The sequence below is a fragment of the Brachionichthys hirsutus genome, chromosome 20, assembly GCF_040956055.1.
Source record: "Brachionichthys hirsutus isolate HB-005 chromosome 20, CSIRO-AGI_Bhir_v1, whole genome shotgun sequence".
In the NCBI taxonomy this organism is placed as follows: Eukaryota; Metazoa; Chordata; class Actinopteri; order Lophiiformes; family Brachionichthyidae; genus Brachionichthys; species Brachionichthys hirsutus.
The window spans coordinates 894773-922520 of record NC_090916.1 but is presented as its reverse complement, the minus strand read 5'-3'; the positions used below and the strand labels follow the sequence as shown (position 1 = coordinate 922520).

General features: G+C 46.9%; 1 protein-coding gene across 1 annotated transcript; it reads right to left on the bottom strand.

Annotated features, from left to right (window-relative positions):
- Positions 1 to 843: 843 nt before the first annotated feature.
- Positions 844 to 24474, bottom strand: ift172 (intraflagellar transport 172). The gene is made up of 48 exons (XM_068753544.1): positions 24436 to 24474; positions 23649 to 23792; positions 23182 to 23294; positions 23052 to 23091; positions 22884 to 22949; positions 22673 to 22752; positions 22500 to 22587; positions 22206 to 22420; positions 21967 to 22090; positions 21657 to 21752; positions 21228 to 21389; positions 20965 to 21018; positions 20699 to 20802; positions 20081 to 20166; positions 18894 to 19006; positions 17896 to 18063; positions 17440 to 17576; positions 16943 to 17050; positions 16066 to 16150; positions 15349 to 15441; positions 14754 to 14831; positions 14226 to 14474; positions 13433 to 13511; positions 12940 to 13060; positions 12421 to 12565; positions 11539 to 11628; positions 11226 to 11323; positions 10991 to 11126; positions 10154 to 10270; positions 9868 to 10010; positions 9479 to 9572; positions 9225 to 9289; positions 8790 to 8970; positions 8611 to 8720; positions 6678 to 6807; positions 5433 to 5531; positions 5216 to 5325; positions 4653 to 4716; positions 4404 to 4490; positions 3539 to 3652; positions 3296 to 3400; positions 3109 to 3216; positions 2925 to 3020; positions 2781 to 2840; positions 2569 to 2664; positions 2126 to 2276; positions 1752 to 1843; positions 844 to 1526 (listed from the first exon to the last, which is right to left on the bottom strand). Exons 1-48 carry the CDS (start codon positions 24472 to 24474, stop codon positions 1437 to 1439), a joined length of 5223 nt encoding a protein of 1740 aa, XP_068609645.1. The 3' UTR covers positions 844 to 1436.
- Between the last annotated feature and the right edge of the window lie 3274 nt (positions 24475 to 27748).

Here is a 27748-nt window from a genome sequence, read left to right as displayed (position 1 = left end):
TGCAAGACGGGCAGTGCAGATCCGGAACGCCGTACGTTCCGTGGTTGACTGCTTTCATCACGCTCTGAACACGCTAAAAGAACCAGAGGCCCAGTCGACTGGATTTTGATTTCTTTTAATGCGAGACTTTGTAATTCGCAGAATATCAGAATCTCATTTCTCCAATAACGTTTAAGATGTTTATTGATTATGTCCATGAACCAGGGAGATTATTGGGTAGGAGACAATGTTCATCCCTTGGTAGGTCATTTTCCAGTTGAACATGATGTCATCATCCGATTTATCAATAAGCTGCTATTTTTTAAACAAAGTTCCTACTGTGTGAAAATCTAAGCCCATGTTTATCTGTGTTGTGTTCATGGAAATCGGTCAAACCTATACCAAATTAAATGTTGTGCGTTCCTAGTGGTGTCGGCGTGTAATTACGTTGTGGAATACCATTTAATATGGAAATTCCCTACAAGGCAAAGAAATAAACGAGGTTTTTGTGCGTTTCTTCCCGTTTCCTTGCAGGCTGTGATGATCGCTGTCGAATATTCTGAGCACTTATCCCCTTTCTTTGATTCCGGCGGCGCCAGGCATGAACTTTAACAGCACAGACGCGTGACTCCTCCCACGGCGGTGAGGCATGATGACTTTGACCGTGTGGAACTGGAATCCTGAGTGGGCATTAGTGTGCAACGGTAACGACGCGCTGTTAGCATGTTAGCACGCTGAGGAGGCATGCAGCCCAAACAATGACCTCATCGCTCTAACGGATGTAGCCCCTCCCCCCCGTCACTTGGTCAGTTTCCTTCTATACTATTTATGACGCTAATAAAACACTGCACATTAGACGTTTCCTGTCTTTCAGTCTGAGCGTTAACAATAAAATCGCATTCACACACACAGCAATTCTAATATCGCCGCCTTTGAAGTAGCAGTCATTTCAGTTTGATGCATCAAGACAAAATCAAAGTTTAAAACGTCCCTAAGTTTGGGCCGTCTTCCTGAACCGATCCCATTTGTGTACTTAATGGTAACTATGAAGTACAGCGCGTACTCAGGCCTCTAGTTCACATACTGCGTGTTTCTGCTGCAGAAAAGACAAGACACTAAATAAATCCTCCGTTAGCAACGAGGACATGAAAGAAGACGCTCATTGCTCCAGACCTGAAACGTGATCGCCGTTTATTTACGAGTCCGAAACCTTTCCTGACAAGGGGATGGACCTTCAGTAACATCTGAACGACACGATAAATAACAATATTCTACTTCAACAAAATACATTTCATGTCAAACACAATGAAGGCACTGCCAGACGAGCACAATCTGCTGGAGTAGAACCGATTAGCCCAACAGAACCAGAACCGCAGGCTTGACTCAGCCGCCGGAGGACGGGAGGAACAGAAAGGAATGGCCTACGCATCCGAGCCGAGGACGCTACGCTTCAGCCGTCAGTGGAAGGCGAACGCAGACGTGGGCAGGCCGCCGCACCACCTGCTGATGAAGCTGAGGACGTCCTGGCACTCCGGGTTGTGAGTGGTCTGCATGGGGGAGGGGGGGGGGGGCAAGGACACAAGCAGGCTGAACACGCGCCGTGACTTGTGACTTGTGACTTTCATAAATGCGATGCAACACAAGCTGCTGGAAAGTCAGGACGGCACGTCTGCTTTACCCGAACGACGAGAAGCGGCTCGTTATTCTACAGTGAGCATCAGAGAACAGGAGCGCCCCGCCCCGCCCCACCCCGCCCCGCCTCCTCGCCTCACCTTCGTAGCCGTGATGAATTGGTTCCAGTCCTCTGTGATGGCCACCTTCCCCTCAGACGAGAACTGCACCTTGTTCCCCAGCACCGGGTAACCTGGAGGCGGGAGCAGCGAGGGAGGAAACGCCCTCACACACTGAGAAATCAACGCCACCGTTTCTGGCTCATATTATACGTCTAGAAATAGTTCAGAAAACCTTTGAAAGCATTGAACGAAGGGACGAAGACAAATGGTTTGCTCGGATAAGCAGAAGAAGAAGAACAAGACACAGAGAAAGATGAAGCACCGTTAGAGGAAATCATCAGCTCCCCAATAAGAGTGGAATGTACGACCTCCGACACCAGAGGGCGCTGTAATGGCGTGTGTGTGTGTGTTACCTGAGATGATGCAGGGCAGGGAGTAAAGGCCGTTGGTGGCCAACAGAGAGGCTTCGTAGGAATCCCTCTCGTCACACGGCAGCACCCGTTCCAGCTGGCCGCAGATGCACTCCTGCAGGACCCAGTCGCGGATCTCCTCCGTCTGCTCGCGCTGCGACACGCACGGACACATAACACAGGTCCGATTGGAGACGACGTCTTTCAGGGACATAAAGGACAAACAGGACAGCTAGAGTTCTCACAGCGTTAGCGGGCGCGAGTGGATGTGGATGTGACGGCACTGACACGGGATCAGTTTAATCATATTAATGTTCTGATTATGTGACATTTGGGTCCTATCCGGGCCTCCTTTGGACGTCCACGACCCCGAACGCCCGCGTGCGACGGCTACAAAGACAGATCGGGGACACTATGATGCTAACGGATGCTAACGGATGTCTTACCGTGGCACTTGGCTTCGTGGGACGGGGAGCGTCAGTGGGAATGTCGGTGCCCACGAAATAGGAGTAGTTAATTTTCACCGAGTCGTCCTCAAAGGACTGAAGACAGATCAAACACACAATGGACACGAGTACACAAACACAAGTCCTCCTCGCCGTATCACGTTGGAAGTCAGAATGTCCAGAAGTCAGATTCTGCAGGCCGAGGGACTCACGCCAGACAGATCCAAGTAGTGGTTGAGGAAGACGAAGCCCATGTTCTCCCAGCCAACAGCCTGCGAGGGTTAAACAAAGGAACGTGTCGTTAGTCTGGCCCAATAATCAGAAAGGAGGACCTCCTGTGTGACCCGTGGACCCACCCTGCAGGCCTGGCCGGCCTCGAGGAAAGCCCTGTCCACAGGAATGAGCTCAGTGTGACGCAGCAGGGACACGGACAGCTTGGTCGCGACCTTGGCCTGGAGGTGGAACACAGCAGAAGCTCTTTTCATCGGGCCGACCCTCTCAGGAAGCGGAAGCCAGGCGACCCGGCGACGCTCAGCGTACCAGCTGCTGGACTCCTCTGGCTGCAGAGCGGGCGGCGTGGTAGTGGGCGATCAACAGCATCTGCTCAAAGTCCTCACGGGCCTCAGACGACGTGGACAGGTTCTCGCACTGCAACCATTAAACAGGAATCGCATGGGGAGCCGAACTCCTGCTTCACACGGCGCATTTCATCTCAACGGGGAGCTACCAGCTGCAGCAGGACGTTCCGGAGGTCGGCCCACATCCGGTAGGAGTCTGGCTCGTCAGGAAGGACGATCACATTCCCAAACAGACGCCTGTAGAGGTCAAAGTCCTGGGAGTAAAACGGCGACTGGTTAGTTCGCTCCCGTCAGTGAGAAAAGGACGACTTGGACTTGGAGGAGTTTGGAAGAAGACGTTTCTGACTGCTCCAGAGCGGCTCGCTGTGAACCGGGGGCGGGGCGTGGGCTACCTGCGGGCTAGCTGGGGCTCCGTGCTTCACCAGGAGCTGCAGAGCCTTCTGAGCCTCGGTGGGGAGGAGGCTTGCAGCGCACAGCGCCACGTACTTCTGGAAGACTTTACTGTTCTGATGAAAGGCAGGCAGAGATGCTGAGAAACAACCGTCTTCATCTGGAGAATACTCGGAATATTGCTTCAAAAAACTGTATGGTAGTACCGGTAGGTCATATGGAGGACCAAAACTGCCACAATTATAAATGCATATAAATGGGGGGGAAAACGAAAATAAAGAAATATACACATAAATAAATTAAAAACAGTTAAATGTGTCTTGGGTTGAACTGTTCTCCTATTGGTTGATTGACGAGGTGCTCTTCACATATGGAGCTGTCCAGTGCTGATCCTGAAAGTTTTGTATCGATTCTCTTTGTTCCTGCGTGATGATTGCATTTGAATGGAACTTTTACACATTATTAGATGTTAATTTATTCCCATCATAAACTTTGGTTCATACTTATGATTTTTCTCATTTACAGTATGGCTTTATCTCTAACAATTTACAGTTACAACCTTTTAAAAATTGATATCAAAACTGATTATTTTATTGCAATTACTGTGGCGGCCAAAGAGTTAAGACCCGCCCCTCATTTGAATAATATTTCTTGCTACATTTTTCTTCTGTATCATGAAAAAAATAAATAGAAGAGCAAAGCGCTTTTATTTGTTTATTGATATTTAATTACATTTATATATTTATTTTCACCATTTATATTTACTTTTCATTGTGGCAGTTTTTCCCTCCATAGGTCTAAGGCTATAAATAAACAAACAAATCTAAACAACAGTCTAATTAATATTGATGATGCCGTCTTTAGCACCTGTTTGGAAGCTGTATCAATGCATTTGTCCCACTGGCCTCTCGCTGCATACATGTCCAGAGCTGCGATGATGTCCACACTCACCAGCTGGACAGAGACACATAAAGACGTCTCACGTTCACCGAGAATCCTTTAGACAGCCGTTTCTGTTCACCCAGCGCCGAGCTTCATGATCAAAGGGTAACATTTCCTGCAGAGATTCTACAAAGAGCGTAATGGAGCGTGTAAACGTGTGTGGCGTGAACTCACGGCGTCTGCGTTGCCTTTGCTCTGAAGGTGCTCTTTGTAAAGCCGGTCCACATAGCTGGTGTAGCTGATCACAGCAAAGACACCGGGTGTTAGAACATGCACAGCGACGCACACGACGACGCACACGACGACACAGCAAGCCTGCCTGGCTGCGGCTCGGCCACATCCTGCAACGTCCTTTTAGAAACCGAAGGAGTGAAATGATCGAGATGAGCGGCCGTACAAAATGTCCCCACAAAATGTCCCGTGTCGCTCCTTCAGGCTACGATGCTCGTCGCCGTGTTGGAAAGTCAACACTGTTTCTTTGTTTTTTGGATGGATGCGGGTTTTGGGTCAGATGGGGACGCTACTCTGGATATTTGATAAATATTAGTGAAGTAATTCTTGTGTTAACCTTCACTGTTCTGAATCTGATATTGTAGATGCTTATTCGGGTTCGTGTTCCTGATAGGAGGGTGCGGAGCGTCTGTATTCATGTTTCATTCTCTAAACTGTGTGTGTGTGTGCGTGTGTGTGTGTGCGTGTGTGTGTGCGTGTTTCTACGTGTGACCGGCTTGTCTAACCTTGGTTCCAGCCTGCTGGAGATGCTCTTGGCCTGGTTCCACTCCCCAGCCTCGATGAAGACATCGATTGCTTCTTTGTAGAGGTCCACATATAGATACAGATCAGCAGCCTGAAGCACAGCAGGGGGCACACGCCCCTCTGTATGATGTCTATGAAGAACGAGTGTGTGTGTGTGTGTGTGTGTGTGTGTGTGTGTGTGTGTGTGTGCGTACGTACACCCTTGTGGTTGCCCAGCTGCTTGAGTCTTGGTGCAACCACCTTGATCACCTCCAAAGATTCATCTTCACTGAGGAACTTAGTGGATATTTCTGCAGCCTGGATACACAACAACAACAACAACAACAAGTCACAAACAAACCAATGCAGGGCCACAAGGAAAACATTGATAAATTATTTGACAGTACTTGTTAATACTGTTTTATGACAGCTGTTGTAATATTTTTATACTCTAACGCAGACATGGGCAAACTACGGCCCGGGGGCCATATACGGCCCGTTAGGCTTTATAATCCGGCCCACCGAACTTGTACAAATAATATCATTAAATAAAATGTTATTATAAATCTCATTCATTTTACCTTTTCCCTGTAATGCTTCCTGTAAAAGGCTAAATCCTTTCCTGTGACGGCTTTTACATGTCATTTATATTAGTTCACGCAAACACTCCATTCATCTGTTCCTGGCCCGGCCCCTCTGTCAAATTTTAGAACCTATTGCCTAAAATCGAATATCATCATGATGATCATCATGAATATCTTTCTCATTATTGCACAGAATTTTCCTTTGCAGATGGTGAAACATTTGAAAATTAACCAAATTTGTTTGAAAATGAACAGAAAAAAACATCGTTGAGTATCAAAACTGTGGAGGCCAATTAATTCAGTGCTAAATAATAACGTGCTAAACGTCAGATCGCTGCTCAGATTTCTGCGTGTTGCAGAAGCCACTCTCTGCCAGAGCCAATCATCTGCAGCACATTCCCCAGCGAGCCGGAGAGAAGCCGAGGTCGAGGCACCGTTTCTGCTCATCAACATCTTTCAAATGAAGTCACACCAACTGTTCAATTCTCAAACACGAATACTCTATCCACCCCAACGGGGGGGGGGGGGGAACTATTGATCTTTGAGACCCTGTGACCTTTCTCTTTCAGGGACAGCAACAGACCAATGATCTCTTCTCCATAGCAATCGATATTCCTCGCCCTCAGTGGACAAAATGTATTTAATCCGACCAGAGTTTGGATTAAAATTATGATCGGATGCGCTGTGTTCATGAATCCTAAAAACATTGATGCAATTTTATTTTTTATTTAACCTTTATTTAACCAGGTAAGTCAATTGAGAATGAATTCTCTTTTTCCAACAACGACCTGGACCTAAGCGTTACTGGAGTCTGTCCCAGCTGACTACGGACGAGTGGCGGGGTACACCCCGGATGAGACGCCAGAAATGTATCTTCTACCTTCATCCAGCACTTCATCATCTGGGCGGGGTCGGAGTCGTCCTTCACCTTCAGGTAACATTCCACTGCCTTCAGGTATTCTTGTGACCGCTCCCAGTCTCTGGCCTGTCGCAGAAGGACGTTCACGCCGCTGGAACGAGAAAGACATCGAGTTGAGGACATCGGATCAGGAACAAAAACGTTCAGCCAGCTTCGACTTCGAAGTGTCGTTACTCTGCCACGCTAGGAGATCGAGCACTGTCATTCCAGGAGGAGTGCATTGTGTGAAACGTGTTAATAGGTCTGAACACAGCCCAGATCCGGATCCAGATCCAGATCCCATCCCAAGGGACACTCCTGTGTGAACTTCAGCTGAAATCCTTCACCATTCAGGAATATTCACCTGATTAGAAGGACACATGTCCACAGCTCATCCCTTTTGATCATGAGGCTTTTTATTTCTCCGCCTCTTCTTCTTTCTTGGTATTTTTCATTGCCTTCCTGCCATTAATATTAAAGTCACGATTCTCCTAAGAAACAGAACCCCACGCATTCTGGTGAGCCTGAGATGTAAATCCCTGCAGGAATACTTTAGTGTTATTCCACTTCTACCCTCTTACTCATTAGCTTCTATTGGTAACTTTGATGTTTTCCTCCACAAGTCATTGAAGAGGCAGAAGCAATGGGAGGAGGACGAGCACTGCACGCTGCCGATCCGCTGGCGAGCTAATGAGCTATTCCTTGTTGCTAGTCTAATTTTTTCACGGACCGGGGGGGTAATTAAATAAAAAAGAGGAATATGATCTTACCAATAAACTTTATATTATGCACAATAACTATTAAACAAGTATTACACCAATATCTACTCACCATAAATTGTGGTCTCAATAAACGCTTCTATCCATCATGTTCACGTTTTTTGTTTCATAATTGACACATTCCTGTTTTTTACTTCAGGGTTCTTGTTCTCTTTGTGCCGAAGCAGGTTTGAACCCTTCGTTGCCTTGTTAACGAAGCTAATCAGCTGTAGATAAACCGAGTTTTAAGTCTGACTCCTGGTTTGTCTGTCAAGACGTTTTATATTCTTCCTCCTCTTCTTCCTCCTTAGTTGGACTTTCCCATTAGCAAATAAGCTCTCCAAAGAAGTTCTTTTTTTAATTTAATTTTCACTACTTCACGTCTGTTTTTAGTAACGTATCACGTAAAGCAGGGGTCCCCAACCACCGGGCCGCGGCCCGGTACCGGTCCGTGAGGCATTTGTTACCGGGCCGCAAAGAAAGAACAACTAATGTATACAATTTCTGTTGTATCGATTATTAGCGTCTAAAAGGTGTTTTATTTTGAAAAACGGCTGGATTTTCTCCAACGTAACAATCGCGTCTTGATACGTTGCGAAAAAAAACAGCCGTGAACTCGCGAAAATGAATAAAAAAAAACAAAAGTCTTTGGAGAGCTTCTTCGCCGAGGAAAAAAGTCCAACTGAGGAGGAAGAAGAGGAGGAAGAAGAGGAGGTGATGACCTCCAAGAAGAGAAACCAGGACTAAGACTTAAAACTCGGGTTTTAACAGCTGACTGGCTTCGTTAACGAGCAATGAAGGGTTCAAAACTGCTTCGGCACAGAGACCAAGAACCCGGATTAAAAGACAAGAATGTGGAATTTATGAAACAAAAAACCACGAAGGACAGAAGTAATTATTGGGACCACAATTTATGGCGAGTAGATATTGATATTAAATATTTATTTATACCCCCCCCCCCACCCCACAGTCCTGCCACGGTCCGTGGCAGGAAAAAGGTTGGGGCCCACTGACGTAAAGCATGAAAATTCACAGGCGAATGTTACGTTGGAGAAAATCCGGTCATTTTTTCAAAATAAAACACCTTTTAGATGCTAATAATCAATACAGCACAGCTACAGCATCCGTACACACGTGCTGCGTGATGCCGGTCTTACCCCTCGCCCTTCGCGGATGTCTCCTTCTCATATTGTGTTTGGAGCACAGACAGCTTGCTTGGCAGATACGCCTTACACACCCGCATGGCATCGACCCACATACCTGCATTCTGCCGAGAGCAAAGGACGCCATTAACAAAGAGACGCTCGAATAGTGCAGGCATCTCCGGCTCGGTTACCTTGTAATATTGAACAGCGAGGGCGGGTCTCTGGGCTTGGAGGAGGAGGCCTTCAGCCTTCTGGAAGTCTTCCTGTTCAAAGCAGTGCATGGCTTGGTCCACCAGTACCTCAGGCACACTATCTGGGTCGTGGCCTACAGCCACCCGCTGTGCACTGGCCCAGTCCCTGTTGTGGACATACCTGGAACAGTTCACACACACACACACACACACACACACACAAATGATACTAAGAACAGAACTTTTTTAGCTTGTGTAGAGATGAAAAAAGTACTGATGACACGCTGCAAAAATACAATATAAAATACAAAAGTAAATATCTGGCATTACATTTACTCTAGTAAAAGTGTGTAATCAAATACAGGACATAATACAATATCAAAAGCTGCATGGCTGCATCAACAGAACTGCTCCTGGTGAGCCAACAGCGCTCACATGGACACGGCCTCTTTGGGTTTCCCTGCTTTGATGAAAACATTCTCCGCCTCAGCAAACTTGCCCTGGAAGACAAAGCAGCAGCAGAATATCCAGATTAGAATTCCACCAATCCTATTTGTTTCTAACCTGGATTAAACGATCTTGATGCAGAGATTATTGAGCGCAGGGGTTTAGGAGAGGACACAGAGGCACACCATGGACTACATGTAGTCTCCAGTAGCAGCAGGTAAGCAGGACGGGGACAGCCCTACCTCATCCTTCAGGTAAAATGCATGCTCCAAGTGGACCTCAAGAATCTTCTCCTTACATAAGGAACGAGCCAAATCATAGGCAAACTCAAATTGGCTGGGAAGTAAATGAGAAAATAAATCAGATTCAAGAATAAAAGAAGGGACTGATGAATAATTATTTATCATGATGGATAACTGGACTGAGATGATGAGAAGCAGCAGGCTGACATCCTGAGGGAAGCCGCTCGGCGCGCTTCTCTTTATGCCCAGATCTTACATTGCGTTTAGCCCAGAAAGCTCACAGTGAATCTCGCCTTTATTTCAGCAGCACTTATGATTCACAAAGGTTTGACCACCCGACGAGCGGCGGCCTCTCCAGCTCTGGGTCGAGACGTCCGGATGCTACTCACCATTTCTCAAAGCAAAGCTCGATGCTGTATTCCACAAGGCCAAACTTGTTGATCAGCTTGACGGCGGCCTCCCCCCCCAGGCTTCTGGCCCACATGAAGACCACGTCCTTGTGAACATCTCCCTCTCCATGATTCTTAGCCACCTGACACACAAAACACACATGGATGTATTTATATAGCTAGAAGTGTCCTGCAGCAAAGGTTCCCTTACCACAGAGACGGGAGTAGAGAAATCAACATATCCTGATGGGATAAGATTAACAACGAGTAACCTGAGCGCACGCACCCGGTACGCCTCCTCCCACAGGCCATTGTTCTTGTACATGTGTACTGCAGCTGTCCACTCTCCAGCCTTCAGGAAGTAGTACTCTGCCTCTGCAAACTTAGATTCAGTTTGCAACATCTACAAGAAAGAGAGCGATCACAGGTATCAATGCTGTAACAATCAAAACTCGAAGAGCCCTCAGAGAGCACAGGCCTCCTCCAAGCAGCTCGTTCCCCCCCTAACTGGATCTACACCGTCCACACGGTGATCTGGATCAGCACCAGAAGGTTCTAGATTGTTCCTGGTATCTTTATACACCAACCATGAAAAGTTTTTTTGGGGGGATTTTTGAATCCATAAATGGTTTTAAAGTTAAAACTAAATATTTTTTCCTGACTTCATTCTGGATCCGATCCAGATGAAATTCGGTGGTGAGATAGAGACCCCCACCCTACATGACTGTATCAAATGTCATCAGCATCGGTCAATAATCAATTGCGGGACAAATGTTGACGCTCCATTGACTTCAATGTTAATGAACATTCCAAAGTGATCCAGAATCCAGGATCTCTTCTGGATCATCACCAAAATCTAACCAGCTGTTCCTGGTAACATTCCCAACATGTCCTGAAACCTTCATCCAGATACATCCGGAACATTTTGCGTTATCTTGCTAACAGACGGACGGACAGACAAACAAACGCCGGCGATTACACAAGCTCCGCCTCGCCTCGGCGGAGGCTATGACATCATCACCTCCTGGGAACGTCTGGGACTTTGGCTTTAGCTGCTCCCATCGAGACGGCCATCTACCATCTCCAGTTCCCCCTGCAGTGACGGTCCCAGAGTTCTGTGTACCTTTGCAATGTTCTGGAAGGTCTCCATCAGCGAGTCGGGGTAATACTTGGCCACCACACGGCACGCGTCATCAAACAGCCCGTTCTCCTTGTACATGATGATGGCGTGGTCAGCTTCGTTCACTGTGACAAAGAGTCTACACACACACACACACACACACACACACACACACACACGTTCATCTCCCAGCAGCCACTGAGGAGACAGATCACTCTATGACGTGATTCCTATTTACCGCTCAGCATCCTTAAACTTCCCATCTCTCTCCAGCTCCCGCGCTTTGCTGACGTACAGCTCCTTAATTTCCTCTTCAGTCATACACTTCACAGCCAGCTGCAAAAAAATAAATAAAATGCACCCATTTCATTTGTTTCATAGCGAAACCAATATCAACAATACCCTTTAAAAACAATCTCATGAGTGTTTTTAAAGGTCCATCTATGAGCGTCTTCTGTGAATGCAGGTCAGCTACGGTGGCTAAATGCCTTGCTTTTACCACAGGTGCATATTGACCTCACTAAATTGTGTGTGCAGGAGGTCTAACTCACCTTGTAGGCTTCCTCCCAGCGCCCCGCTGCGGTGTACATCCCCACAGCATCTTCAAGCTTATCTCCTTTCACAAAGAGCTGCTTGGCCAACTTCAAGACAAGAAAGACACAAAATGAACACAAAATGAACTTGGATGGAATGAAAGGTTTGCAGAAACTCATGTTTAGCCTTATTTTGGGATGTGCCTGTGGAAAACAACAGTACTTAACATATTAAATGACAGTCTTGGAGGGTGCGCTGAACACAAATAGCAACCTGTGCTAATGACGCATTCGTGGTTGGTGCATAAAGTGCCGTTCCATAATCTTGTGCTGCACTGGCATCAGTGCAAATGTTCGTTCATCCTTCCTCATTCTTCATTGTTTGAACTTGCACTAGTTGAAAGCTAAGCTACCATCACAGGAGCAGAAAACGTGTGCGTCATAGATCACCTGCTCCCATTTTAAGCATCCTGTCTTACCGAATAGTCCTGCAGGGAGGCACAGTGCCTAGCTATGGTCACGTACCGTAGTATTCACAAAGGCTGGGTCATCTTGGACATTCAGGATGTGTCCTTAAAGCACGTCTAAAGTCTAACAAACTTTGTCTGGCTGAACTGATAGGTATAATTGTGTGTCATCTGCATGGAAGTGGAAATTTATGCTGTGTTTCCTAATAATGTTACCTAAGGGAAGCATATACAGCATGACTAAAATAGGTACAAGCACCAAACCCTGTGGAACTCCATATTTAACTTCTGTGTACGTAGAAGATTTATCATGAACACGTACAAACTGAAATCTATCAGATAAATATGATCTAAACCAGTTCAATGCAGATCCTCTAATGCCTACTGAATGTTAGTAGCCCCTTCTGCTCCCATTTTAAGCATCCTGTCTCACCGAATAGTCCTGCACGGCGGCATAGTGCCTAGCTATGGTCACGTAGTATTCTCGAAAGGCTGGGTCATCTTGGACGTTCAGGATGTGGATTGCCTTCTTCCACTGACAGTCCTCGATGGCTGCCTTGATGGCTTTAAGCGAACAACTTGAGGGAAGAGAAAGAGGATAGAAACATTCGACTATAGGTGTAAAGCATCAATACTGAAATATAGATGATTTGCCAATTACAATCAGATGAATTCTGGTTCATATTTCAGCGGATCTGAATGTTTCTGTTAGCGCCGGGTCACAGGCCGAAACCTTTCTGAAAGGTCATTTTCAAGAGAAGCAGCAGCTTCCAAAGCTTCATCTGGGTGGAGAGTTTCATCCGCCCAAAGACAAAATTAGGTTTCAGATCGTTTTCCAACATGAAGAGAATAGAAATGTGATGCAGATATAATATTTAAAGACGTCTTACTATTCCCATCTCTGCTACATGGTGTTTGTGTCCTCTTTGCTTTGCTACTCTACTCTACATACCCTGCTTCAATGAAGTGGTTGATGGCGGCGTCCAACCGTTTCTGCTCAACGAGGAAGTCTCCCCAGGCCTCCTCCAGTTTCACCACCTGGGCAGGTGAGGCATGGCGAGCCAGCTCCACCGCTACAGGAGGAAGAAAGCAGGAAGTGTGATCTACCTGCCCTGAACCCTGAATCACTTTGATTGACATTTGTAAGCCTACGGCGTTTTTATGTGCTCGGCGGCTGTGTTTTGAGCTCAATGTTAACGTTAGCATGCTAACACGGTTACAATGACAGTTACGACATGTGGAGGTTGACCATCTTACTTTAGCACTAGCATAACCAGCATTATTTATAATTATAACCCTATTTATAATATATATACCGGTACCCTGATTTGCGTTAATTATGCAAAGCGGCTAATAGCAATTAGCAGCTCACTGAATGAAGTAGGAAATCGATGGAAATGATGGCGTCTGGAGAACATCACGGATCCTCTAGCCGTGTGATTTACCTTTCCCGTAGGCTTCTCCTTTGCAGAAGCACTGCAACGCTTTCTCGCTGTGTCCCACCTTTTCATACAAATCTCCTGCCTGCTCAGACAACACAGGAAATATTCACCTTAAAGACAAATTCACTTATTAACCAAATCCAATATGAGAATCTCTGTGGCCTCTGTGTGTGGACACATCTTCTTGGGAAGGCTTTAATCTGCCCTTTTTAGTTTCTGGTCGGGTAAATGCTCCAACACAGACAAACCGATTATCGATGTCAGCATCTTCTCCTGTGAGCCAGATCTGATCTCCCAGCGTCGGTGTCCTTAACTAATCCAGAGGTTTGTGGTAATCGATGGATGCACAGGCTCCAGCTATCATGCATGGGTGTACAGTAACGTCCAGGTGCCCATATACCTTTGGCTCAGTGGAGAACCTTCTTCCACAGCTCCTCATTAATTGGCTTTTCTAACGTGTGAACAACAAGATGCAGAATACACTCACAATGTCGGCGGGGTAGTTACGTTCACACATTGCCAGCATCCATACCCAAAGCAAAGTATCTTAAAGCACAATCACGTGAGGCACCAAAGCTTACTTTCAGGTTTTGTTCTCTTTCCCACCTGCTAAAGTAGAAGCGTCGTCTTAGACGAGCCGCTACGGAAAAGAATCCACAGACAAATAAGAGCTAGCTAAAGTGAGACTGACTGCAAAACGGAATAAACAAAGAAAAACGCCGTGCCTTTTTTATTCCCCTCCTTCCTGGACATCTGTTAGGAAGCCAGACGCACAGCAAAACGAGACTTCACTCACTCGTTCATGAAACTCTGCCTTGATGAGGCAGGCAGTGATGCGGCGGACCGTCTCGCTGTCATGGATGATGCCCGGTTGGTCGAGGGCCAGCCGGGCGGCTTTAGCGGGCAGTCCGGCCTTCAGGTAGAGGTTGATGGCGCCCAGGAAGTCTCCCTGTGCCTCCTTCACCTCCCCGGTCTTATCATGCTGACCCGTGTCCGTCAGCCACCTGTAATATTTCTGCCGCAGGTTTTCCAGCTCTGGGTGGCCCTAGAGTCAAACATGGGGTGTGGGAGATGCGAGAACATCAGCGTGAGGAATTAGGAAGCGATTATTAACTAGCAACAGTTGGAAATGATCCCATTGATGCACCTTGTAGCTCCCACAGGTAAGGCGTTCGCTTCTGAACCTCTGATTGACAGCTGGACTCATGAGAGTCCTCGATTCAGAACTACGACACACTGGCTAAATGGCTAGGCCGCTGAAAACATTACAGTCGCAAGGACAAAATGTCCCTGAGGGAAAACGGATAGATGTAGCTGCCGTTACCTTGGCTTCGGAAAGAGCGATGCATTCATCCCACATGTGAAGCTCCTGATACATCGCTAACGCTTCATCAATGGAATTCTGCAGCACAGAAATCAATTGTCAGGGGTTAGTGCAGCAGCAAGAGCCATAATGAAACGTTTAATAATGAAACGATGCTTTACCCAGAGCCACGCCCGTAAAGCCACGCCCAAGCTCTCTGTGTGAAAGCCGACCATCAGCTCTTTGATTAGAGCAAACTGCCTCGACAAAGTTACGTGTGCTGGTCAGAGCAACGTATTTATTTATCGAGGGTACCGGTGCTGGTCCACTTCAAGTCCGTTACAGCTTTTGGTTTCTACAGCTATTTGGGTTAGCTACTTCGGCAGTGATACGACACTCTGTGTTGTCTTTCTGTTTGTGGTCGCTGATAGATCGCTGATAGATCGCTGATAGATGGCTGATAGATGGCTGATAGGACGCTGATAGATCGCTGATAGGCCCGTCTCGATTAATAGCCGATGTAAAGTAACTAAACCTAGCAGAGAGTGTGATGTTCGCTGACACGTCAGTCACACAACAGGGGTAACATGGGGGGGGGGGGGGGCACGTCACCAACCTGCTCCAAGTAGAGCATCTCGGCCAGTTTGAAGTTCTTATCCAACATGGCCATACGGGCTTGGACTTGAAAAGAATCTGTTCCTGTTCCACCCTGGTCAGACAAAACACACACACACACACGCACGCACGCACACACACACACACACACACGAGCCATTGCATTTTGTTTCTACAGCACCAGATCATAACAGAAAGTCGTCTCAAGTCACTTTACTGGAGTAGCAGGGAAAGACAGAACCCAACTCGTGGAGGCAAATTCGAGGAGGCAAGGAAAAACTTCCCTTTAACAGGCAGAAACCTTGGACAGAACCTAAGACTCATAGTGGACGGCCATCTGTCTGGACCGGCTGGGTTGAGAAGGAGAGAGAGAGAGAGAAAGACCGAGAAACAATGACAAGGACAGGTAGGAGGAGAGAGAGAGTGATAGAGAGACAGAGAGCAGGAGCAGACAGAAACATACCATCTAGGCTGCTGAACAAGATACTGACTAAAGAGCTGCTATATAAAGCTATAAACGCTAATTATAAAGCAATTATTGATATTTAATGAAAATAAATTGCACCGGGACTGATACCGGTGGAATTTTTGCAAAAATCTATTTGACCTAAATTCTGTATTTATGTAAGTATTCCCCTCAAAGCTCCTGTACGTGCTGCCAGCATGTACGTGCACGTGCACGTGCACGTGCAACGTTGCGTCCTGCATACGTGCTCACCGTTTCCTGTGAAACTCGATCTGCAATCTCGTTTGTATCGCGGAGGAAATACATGGTTGCAACGTCGCCCAATGCAGCGCAGCACCTGGAAGTAGAAACGGAAGACAAGAGAGAACAAGAAACACAGAAAGAAACATTCAGTGGGATGAAGCCGCAAAGACATCCGGGCTGGGAAAGTGCTGAACGGGAGTTTTTAACGAGCCGAGATCAATTCCAGCTTTTAACTAGCCCTGGGACACGCTGCAGTCCAAAGGGCTGCGAAATGAAAAGGCAAATGTTACCATTTGGCCCCTTTATTGCCAACTCTCTCTGAACAGTTGCATCAGATTAATGAAGAAGTCACGAAAGAAGAAAGTTCTCTCTCTCACTAGCCTCATTAACGTCGCCCACGCCAGACAAAACACTTTCTTTCCATAGTTTCATGATGTATGCAAATCAAGCCCATGCTTCATGAACAGCATGTGCATTATTAATGAGGGAGACTTCAGAACTCAGATGTGAAAGGTTTCTCAAAACAGAGATGAGAAGCTGAGAGAGAGAGGAAGAGAGGGTGAGGGAGGGAGGAAAGAAGAAAAGAGGTTAAGAGAGAGAGAGAGAGGAAGGAAAGAAGTTGAGCGGGAGAGAGGGGAAGAAAAGAGGTTAAGAGAGGGTGAGAGAGAGGAAGAAATAGAGTGAGAGAGGAAGGAAAGAAGTTGAGCGGGAGAGAGAGGAAGAAAGGAGGTTAAGAGAGGGAGAGAGAGAGAGAGAGAAAATGCCTATGAAGGCAAGTTTTAAAAGACTTTCTTGATGACTTATGTAGTCCGAGTCATGCAGGGACACGGTTGTCTGCTGTGTGTGTGTGTGTGTGTGCACGTGCGTGCGTGCGCGCGCCACTGACCGCTCTGCAACGTGCAGCTTCTGAGCCTTCTGCGCCAGCTTTCCCAGCATCCTCCACATGGCTTCAGCCTCCGCTGACATCTCCAGCGTCTCCAGGAAGGCAGTGGCTCTGCAGACGAGCTCAGAGTTAAAGGCAGAGGAAGTGCAGCTAAACATTTGTTTGAGGAATATAAATATATAGTACGTACAGTAAAGGTTTTCCTGTTAATAATGTTAAGGCGTGCAGGTCGAGGAAAGAGCCGCTTGGAGTGCAGAAGAACAAATATTCTACTCGTGCTGTCTTTAGCCTCTCATGCTGCTTTATCGAGGGACGACTGTACATCTAAGAATGCTACTTCAAAGAGTGTCTTACACATATGACCCTTCTCTTATCCTAGATGCAGCTCTGAGCTGATGAGAAGGCATGAAAAACAGATCAGAGACTGAAATGTGGCCCTTCCGGTCCCGCTCTGCTCCGCCCTGCTCCGCCCGGGCGGCGTGCCGCGGGTCCAGACGCACCTGTTGTAATCCTCATCGTAAACAGCTGTCCCGAACTCGATGAGACCTTCATCCAGCACGTACGACACGGTTCTGACCTCCTCCTTCACAACCACGTCGGTCTTCCCTTCAGCTCTCTCCACACTCACAACGTCCCCCTAACAAAGAGAAGTGAAAGCAGCACGAATGTACAGGAGCCCGTAGCGTAGTATTTGCACAGAGTACTGTTAGAACTAGAGCTGGGCTTGAGATACTTCTTACACTGCTGTGAATGTGAGGCGATTTGTTTTCTCTCTACAAAGGCCTTTAGCATAAAAGGCCGCTACGAGTCCAGGTGAGCTGTAAAAGCCGACGACACAAACACTTCAGCCACGACCCAACCTGTAATGGGATATCCCAACCTGTAACCGGATATCCCAACCTGTAATGGGATATCCCAACCTGTAATGGGATATCCCAACCTGTAATGGGCTCTACCTTGATTGGGAACGTGGTGACGCTCTCTGGACTGTCGACGCTGTACAGCACACAGAGGTTTCCTCTGTTCTGGGCGACCACCACGTCGCTGCCAGGCACCCACTGGACGTAGGAGCAGAAACTCAGCACGGCGGCTTTCACGCCCGTCTCTATGTCGTACAGATGGAGCTGAGGGGGACGAGGACGAAGAGCAACGTGTCATCGTATGACCTGCCTGCGTTCTCTTCTGTCACATGGGCAAGCTTCTCCAAGCTGGAGTCATGAGACAAACGGTTAGCTTAGCACACGTACCGGACGCGGCTCAAGTTCATCGGCCGCCGCACTAAACGCCGACGACGGAACGTTGCATCTTATTTAGTTTAATAATAACTTGTTAACTACGACAGCCATTTGTAAATATATCTTAACCTTCTCCAAACTCGACCCTGCTACCGGTGTGTATCCAAAACAGCTCGCCGATAATCCTTCAGTTTCATTTTAATACATTCATATGAGGACATCCTACGTTTACGCACCATCACTGCTGAATGAAAGGTTGAATAGGAGAACCTAGCGCCACCTGGGTCACAACCGAGACATAGCAACCGTCCTGCGCAGCAGAAAACCTGAAACATTACTCGTAGTGTGGATTTCTATGTGAATAAGAAACATTCCAAACACGTAGCCTGCATCTTCCCAAATAAAAACACATTCTCGTCACTGCATGCTTTACGGACGCAGCAAACACTCCAAATCCATACATCCTCCCACCCCAGAGGAGAGAGAGCAGCCGTGGGACGGCCTGCGAGATGGAGCACCAGAGCAGCATGCAGAACAGGCGATGAGAAAATATCAAATAAGCAGCAATCGGATCACCCAGAGAAGCAAAACTGCAGTAAAACATGTTCTAGAATGGCTGCCGCTATAACTTTAGAGCCCAAAGGCCCCCAAAGTGCTGACTCCCCTAATCATCATCCCGCGCCGCGCCCCCATCCCTCTCTGCAGCGCCTCACACTCACCCGCAGCTTCTTGTCCCGGAACAACAGTTTGCGTCCGGTTTCGTTGAGCTCCAGCCAGTCGATCTTTGAGTCGTGGCTGATGGTTCCCAGAGCGGCGCCTCCGGCCAAGTCCACTGAGAGGAGGGAGCGCAAGTGAGCAGTGTCTCCGTCGATAGCGATGGTAGTAATAATAAGAATCATCCAGCATTAGCAATCAGACAGTCACTTGAGAATGAGTAATGATTCCATCAGGATTAAATTGATATTTTTAGTCTGCTGAACTTTTTAATTAAAGCCAAGGTCAGTGAGGGCCACTGAACATCAGGCACACAGACAGTTTAATAGATAATACCCTGCAACCATTTTAGCTGTAGAAGTAAAGGAGTTTAATATTTGTTGTTATTAATAATAATCACACGTGAAAACATCATTATCCTGCGAAAGCTACAGACTGAAAATGTTCTCCAGTCAAAGGCCTTCAATGGACCCGCATGACAAATGCCTACTTGGATGCAAAGTACCTTGTAGTAGTACCTTTAGTAGTACCTTGACATACGAGTACATTTCCTTCTTGGACTGAGCTCGTAACTCAAATCGCTCGTATGGCAAATCGATATAAAATAACTGAACACAATTGAATCCGTTCCGGCGTCTAAAAACACAAATGAATGCTAATAACGGGAAGACTTTTGTAATCGCGATACAGATACACACACACAATGATATAATACATAATTTACAGTATTACTGTAATATAAAACGTGGTTTTAGTACGAGATTAACTTCGAGACAGACGATGGCGCTAACAGCGGTGAGCAATGAGGAGAAGGACGGTACGTATACACTTTATGCAGTAATTGTACCTTACAGGTACATAACCGTAGACATAATCCTTCTGCCTTTGGAAGGCTTTGTGTTCTTGATTGTACATGTGGTCGATTTCACGCTTCATCGTCGTCATCATGCGTCTTTTCTTCTCACTTCCATCCTCACCACTCGCTTTCTTTGGACCCATCACTTATAAAGAATATTCACAAATACTGCACGACCCAAATCAGCGGACGAGCGACGCACGCCTGGAAGCTCTCGTGTCTCAAAGCCAAACGTTGCTGGCTGGTTTGACAGCGGAGCTTCAGGAGTGATGAGCGGCTTTCTGCTGAAACGTGCACCCGAGCCTCCAGCGGCTCTTCTCACAAGCACCTTCTTACCGATTGCAATGGTCTTCATGTCGATCAGATACGCGAGCTTCTTGTTGTCTTCAGCTCCTTTCCGTGTCCTCTCATTGAGACGAATGCTACACAAACGCACAGACAGAGCAGCGAGTGAGACCGAGCTGAACACAGAACCTTTCTTCACAGCGCAATACCGCCACCAAGTGGCTAGAGCTGGAAACAAGCACCACTTATGATTTCCTCAAATAAAATACAAATAAAATAATTACTCTCAGCAATTCTAGAATTCCAAAGAGTTTGAACCACTATCAGAAATATGCTACTCAACGGTCCCTAAAATAGAACATTTAATGTCTCAAACATCAAGACGTTTATTTGAATTTGAGCTGAAACATTTCTCAGTAAAACTACTAACGTCCTGAATCAATCTGAAATGTAATATTTAAAGTGACACCATTTCTGCATTTTTATTTTGGTGTAACTCAGCATTTCTTTTTAACCTCTTGAGGTTAATAACTTAATAAAATGGGCGGCACGGCGGCACATCGGCAGGTTCAAGATGGTCGCAGGTTCAAGTCCCACTTGCGTGTTCTCCCCGTGTCTGCACGGGTTCTCTCCGGGTTCTCTCCGCTGTGCGCCGGCGACTGGACTCACCTGATCAGGTGCGGGTTCATGAATTCTGTTCGGACCGAGCCCAGGAGTTCGTTGTTGTTGTACTCCACCAGGCTCAGCTCTCCAGCATTAAAAATCATGCAAACCTGAAACACAAAGTGGAATGCAATGCGGAAGAGGAATAACCTAAAAACATAAACCCAGATTCATTATTAACTTAATAACATCAAACCAAGTCCGTTATCTGTTATTAGAATGCACAGATCTATCCGGTAACAGCCTCCTGAACAACAAGCATGTGCACTTACTGACTCGTATTCGAAGAAGAACTTCTCGTTTCCCCCTGAGCTGGGCCACGGGACCTGAAAGCGCGACGGCAGAGTCAAGCTGTCATGTGAGTGAACCGTCACCTCGGCTTCCTGCGAGGACGCGCAGATAATCACACGGTACGAGACTCAAACTCGCTTCCAGTGGAACCAGCGCCCAAATACTTCATTCTCTCCCCCAACCAGAACAGCCGCTGCAGGTTCGCAGGGAAGTGATTCGGGTCAAGCCGTCCTTTCAGTCCTACCTCGCTCAGCCGATTGGTCAGCATGTCCCCCAGCAGCAGCGTGTCCGAGGTGTGAGCCACCAGGTAGCGTTCCTTGCCCATGATTTTGACTTCCTCGATCTCGTAGCCGTAATAGGACTTGAGGATGACGCGCCTACCTGTTGAGAGGTTCTTTACGATCACCTGGAGGGGGGGGGGATTGAACAGTCCATCAGGAGACAAAGAGAGAGAGAAAGACTCAAAGAAAAACACAAAAAAATCATTTCTCCTTGGATCCATTTGAATTTCTGAAACAATAAGATGCTGCTGATGTTTCGTATGATTATCTGCGCGTCCATGTGTCCATGTGTCACCAAACGAAGCTAATCTAACTCCTCCTCTGCCTCTGATCCGAGGGATAAACGCGCTAAACCCGTTCTGTTCACGGCTTTGGTGCATTTCAAACGCTACCTGGCTCAGGCCGACGTAGGTCACCTCAAACTTGTTCTTGTAGACAGTTCTACGCAAGCAGCAATCAAACATTTCCACACCGCCACACACGGTTCCCTGTAAACACACACACACACACAAAATAAGTGCATGACACACCATTCAATAAATGATTTGTGTTTTTGGTCTTTCTATTATATTTGGGTAATTAGCCCACAATTAGAGTCGAGCTAGCTCCTATCTACAGCCAGGGTAGACAGGAGACCAGAGGAATCCTCCATCTACTGCGGAAGCACTCGGCTCACATAACGGGGACAGGCTAGATATTTACGGCACACAGGCGCGATCCGTCTTTCTTCCAGGAGAGGCTGGTGATGGTGTAGAGGTTGGGAATCTCTTTGGGCTTGGCTTCTTGCCACACCCCTTTCCTGGGCGCCCAGCTGAAGACCCGCAGCCTACGGGGAAGACAAGAGAGACAACGAGCTGAACCGTGTTCAGCCCCCCCCCCCCCCCCCCCCCCCCAGGTGCCGTTCTGAGCAGGCAGGCGTCGCGCCGGCGTCTGAGACTCACCGATCATAACTGCCAAACACCAGCGACTGTCCAGTGGGGCTGGCGGCCGCCACAGTGAACTCCTTCTCTGTGGAGTCGTGGGTATAGTCGAAGGTCTGAAGGACGCGGCCCTCTGTGGTGTAGGCCACAACCTTCTTGTCACAGCCACCGGCCACGATGCCGTGCACACCCCAGGCCAGCGCATAGGGAGCGCACGGGTGCTTCAGCAGCCTGCCCTAGGTCAGAGAGCCGATTCAGGAAGTAGCCCAGTGAGCGTGGGGGATGTGCGGCGGCGGTCTGCGAGGCTCGGGGTACCTGAGACTCCTCTGAGCCTTCCTCTTTAAGGAAGAAACGAACGACAGTCCCGTCAGCATGGCCAGACAGGAAGCCCGACGCAGAAACACTGGAGAGAAGACAAAAGGGGGGCCTTCAATTAGAAAGGACAACAGGAGGAAATGGCAATTTGAAAGAGCAGAATCCACATTTACTTTGCCACCAGCGACACAACGAAGGACTCCGTGCCGTACAGGGCGGACGATTTGTTGGTCTGGGTGTTGGCAAGGCGAACCTGTAGGGAATACACTGCTAAGAGTCCTGCTGCTGCGCGTACGGCGGATTCTCCTCTACTACAACAGCCTATTAGCACATTTAGCAGTAGCGCTAACGATTATGATCAGACGGAGCCTGCTGCGGACTTACCTTGCCGTCCATCAACCCGTGAACAATCGCGTGCTCTGCAAGCCAAAGCAGGCGCATCACAGGACTCTGCAAGACAACGAAGAAAAGGTGGCGTAAAAGACCAGGAATAAATAAGTGGTCCGAACATCTGACATTTGTTCTTCATGTCGTCTGCTGTTGTTGACTCACCGTCTGGACAAATTTATTACAGATTGCCTTCTTCTCACCCCTGGGAGAGAGGAAATAACACCGATTAAATCACAAATCATCAAATCACGACAAACAGAAGTGGCGTCCGGAACGAGGCAAAGGACATTACCAATCTTCTCCCAGTCGGTACACAAATATGATGCTGTCCGATTGGCCGATGGCTAATTTGGTGGAGTCTGGTGAGAAGGCCATGTCGTTGACGACGTAACTATTCTTTCCACACTGACAAAAGAACAGAAGTGATTACAATCGCACGCCTCGCGCGTTTCATTTGAATGTCTCAGGAGTCCAACGCTGATTGCACTTCACGCAGAGAAGAATAGAATCAAACGACGTGCCTCACCACTAAACTGTAACGCAAAGACAGCATCTCAAAAAACTCCTTTAGAGTTAAGGCGTTACCAGGAAATGGACAAAGCGGTTCAGAAGATGAATGCATGAAGAAATATTACTGTTGTGAAGCCCAAATAATCAATAACTTAGCAGCAACCTGCGTTGGACTTATTACAGCATGTTTAGGGAGTTCATTAAACCGGATATGTCTCTGAATGTCGGTGCACCCTGCTGAGAACCCACCTTGGGGTCTTGGGGTTTGGTGGAGAACTTGTCTCTCTTCTCTCCGTGTTCATCGTACAGCAGCACGACTGCGTCGACGGTGCAGACCGCCAACTTGGCGTTGTTCGGAGCCCAGGACAGACATGTTACCTTGGCAACCGACGCCTAGGACAGCAGAGCAAACAGTCAAGCTGCTGCCTTAGCCTAGCATCTCCAATGCTAGTTTTAGCCTAACCTTGCATCTCCACTGCTAGTTTTAGCTTAGCCTTGCATCTGCACTGCTGGTTTTAGCTTAGCCTAGCATCTCCACTGCTGGTTTTACCTGAGCCTAGCATCTCCACTGCGGGTTTTAGCTTAGCCTAGCATCTCCACTGCTAGTTTAGCTTAGCCTAGCATCTCCGCTGCGGGTTTTAGCTTAGCCTAGCATCTCCGCTGCTAGTTTAGCTTAGCCTAGCATCTCCGCTGCTAGTTTTAGCTTAGCCTAGCATCTCCGCTGCTACTTTTAGCTTAGCCTACTCTGACTCAAGCTGCTCCATTTTGTACCAACATGGGTTCACGCCAAACCACATTTAAGATGCTAACTAACGTGTAATTTGTATTAAGTTTGGCTTTATACGGGTCATCAAGACCAAATGATTTAATTCATGGCGTATTCGTAGCACTTATCCCGACTAAGCAACACGTCGGAGTGTCGAACATTAACATAAAGGCACAGCCACTCGCTTCACTGCGAAACGAGAACGATGATATTTATGCTGCAGAATGATTTAAAGTCATTTTCGTGTGTCGTCGGTTACACCGAACTCACCTGGGGTGTTAAGATCGTCTTAAGGTGCTTCAGCTGCATGTCAGAAATCGCTACGACGCCCGTGTAATAACACTTGCTCTGAGTTGTAGAGTTAGCGGAACATTTTTATCATTATCGTTATTTGGTCGCATGCTAGCAGAGAAGACATCTTTGTTGTTACTAGCCGATCGCCTAGTAACCGTGGGACGGGGACAAAACATGGACATGGACATCTAAGAGGAGGAGACTCCTGCTACACGCGCAGGACATGGACTAAACATGGACATGGACAGGACCATCGGTTGAGACACACTTTGGATTCACAGCACATTTATTTCATGTGCGTTTAAATTTGTTTTTGTTTTTTAGTGTTTTTTATTATTATTATTATTAAGAGAATCTTTTAAACATTATATTTCTGCATGAAATACTTTGCAATTATCATATCCCCATATGAAGAATAAATGGTCTGTTTTATAGTGGAACATCTGAAAGCCTCTTGTTACTTTTATTAGAATATAACTGTGTACTAGAATACAAGAACACTCCGCTACGCTCACTTGTGTACTATATGTGATTAAAAACATTGTACACTTGTTTTCCTTTGGTTGCCTATTTTCTCCATTGCTATATGTGTTTTTCTTAAACATATTTAAAAGCTTGGCATCTTCACCGGTTGTGTGAAAAGCTGCTGAACATTTTCTGTTTGCAGACAGAGGAACACGTCACATGTAACTCCACAGTAATTACAATAAAATATTCAGTTTTGATATCACTTTTTTAAAAGGTTGTAACTTAAAAATTGTTAGAGATAAAGCCATACTGTAAATGAGAACAATCATAAGTATGAACCAAAGTTTGTGATGGGAATAAATTAACATCTAATAATGTGTAAAAGTTCCATTCAAATGCAATCATCACGCAGGAACAAAGATAATCGATACAAAATCAAAGCAAAACCAAAAAGCCACCACCGTGTCTCGTCATGGACATGCAGAAACCAAAAAAAAACAACCGAAGTGGGAAAGATAAAGAACATTCCCCGAGTCAATGCCGCAGAAAAGACGTCGCTCTCAGGATCAGCACTGGACAGCTCCAGATGTAGCCCCCACGTCTCCAACGGTTGGACACATTGTCCATGTTGACGTCCTCGTCTCCTGCAGCTTTGACTTTATGCATCGGCTGCTCCAAACACTTCAAGAGCATTTCTGGATGCTATTTTAATACGCTTCATTGAACTAAGTTCTCTTTCTCATTCTGCTCTGGATGCTTGAGATGCAGCACAAACGGCTGAGATGTTTCAGCTCCTAGATTTTAGTGCTGCAGCAGCACGTCTGAGAAGGTGCTGATTGACCCACGTTTAAGTTCTAGCCTCATTGTGGACTCGAATTCAACACATTCACGATTAATGACCAGCAGAATGTGGGTTCTGCAGAACAGCTTCACACGTCTCTGCCAGTGCAGCAACGTCTGCTGCTCCAGACTCAGAAGTGACGTCTGAGCTCAGTGCCTGGACGTCAAAAACAGACGACTCCTCTTTCATCCTCTGGAAAACGTGCATCGCTCGAAAAAGAAAACATCTCCCCCGGTCTCACCGTTTCTTCTTCTTCTGTTTGCTCCATCTTTAACACTCGGTCTACCAGAATTCTGCAACTACTAGAATGACCATAGCAGTCATCATTTTGACTGCTCGGACATTATAATTTGGATTATTGTTATAATGATCTAAGGAAAAATAGGTGGAATAGGTAAAAAAAAAGACATCAGGCCACTAAATGAAAACTATAATGATTGAGTGTTTTATTTATTTCATTGACGCAACATAACGTCTCTGCAACGACGCACGCCGACTCCAACTGCAACAATTATCTCTGTGAAGAACAAAACAAATGTATCCTGCTTTCAGAACAGGTTGGAGTCATCATTAGACCTTATTACAATAATTACAATGCTAATTATTAACTATTATGAACATTCCAAAATGCTGTGAGGGGGCGGCCCGCCAGCTGAAGACACTCTGCTGTTGCGATGCCAATTTGCTTTGCTTATTTGCGTGATGCCGGATTTGAGATAAAAATGCTGTGCAATCCCGCACGATGCGGGACGACTGGTCACCCTTCATTAGAGTCTTCCTCACCAAGGCTCTGAAGCAAGGCTAAAGCCTCCATAACTTTAGTTTTATTTCTACTTGTCATTTTCGTCTCTTTTGGGTTCAGAGTGAAGCTAGAACTCGGTTTTAGCTTCACAGAGCCTAAAGAACAAACAGATAGAGCAGGAGAACGTAGCAAAGAGTGACACACGAGGCCCTGTAAAACGCATGCAGTCAGTCTGACTGCTCTGGTCACTCAAGGTAGTAATAAAACAATGTTATAATAATATATACACACATTTAGGAAAAGTCAGGATCCCATTGGCACATAGTTTTTTTTTAAACCAAGTTATAACGTTGCAAATTTTGAAAGCAGTCAAAATGGCTGCCTTGGTAGTTCTCGTGTTAAAGAGTCTCGTCTCCTTTTCACTCTGGCGTGCTGAGATGACGTCACCGCCCGTTTAGAGGGGACGTTGCCGCAGGTATCCTGGACGTCTGAGCAGATGTCAGGGTCTGTGTCTTCACTTCCCTCCTCACCAAATTGGTGCAGCTTTCTTGCAGCTTGAGAAACTGGGGCGACACACATCTCTCCCACAGCCATGCAAAATGAGGTTCTCAGTTCCACTCAAGGATGGGCTTGCCACTAGTAGCGCTCACCCTGCCCACTTTGCCGTTCACTAACTTGATCGTGTGATTCATTGGTAATTTCCCACGCACACACACACGTCTACAATGAGTGTAGCATAGAGAGCAGGGTCTCCTGTCCATTCCACATGCGTGATGTTAGACTAAACAGCAGCTGCAGCTGCACACGCTCCTTTCAGGGTGTGTGGAGAGAGACTCCTTGAAGGTCAACACATGGCAATAAGGTGATATATTCCTGGGAAAACGACAGTGTGACTGAACAGAGAACCACAGATAGCATTTATTTGGCAGCATTAGCGACATGGAATGCATGAAAACCAGCAACCCCTGCCCCAATAAATGCACCAACCTCTGGTGCAAGAATCAACCAGAAACCGGATATGTACCCCATTGACAGTGAACTTCCTCCATCCATACACCTGCTGCTTTTCTGCTCTGCGTCACAGGAGGGGGCGGAGCCTATCCCAGCGTGCTATGGGCGAGAGGCACATGGCGCATTCACGTAACGTATTATTTTATTTTACCTTTATTTGAATGAATAATAACGACCTGGACCTAATTTGCATGTTCTTGGTGACGGGTGAAGAGAACCCACGCGGA

Coding starts and splice junctions, on each gene's coding strand:
- ift172 (XM_068753544.1), bottom strand. CDS start 24,474: ATGCAGCTGAAGCACCTTAAGACGATCTTAACACCCCAG. Junction 21,390..21,656: donor CCTACGTCGGCCTGAGCCAG/GTAGCGTTTGAA, acceptor CCCCCCCTCCAG/GTGATCGTAAAGAACCTCTC. Junction 6,808..8,610: donor ACATCCGCGAAGGGCGAGGG/GTAAGACCGGCA, acceptor TTCTCGTTCCAG/CGGCGTGAACGTCCTTCTGC.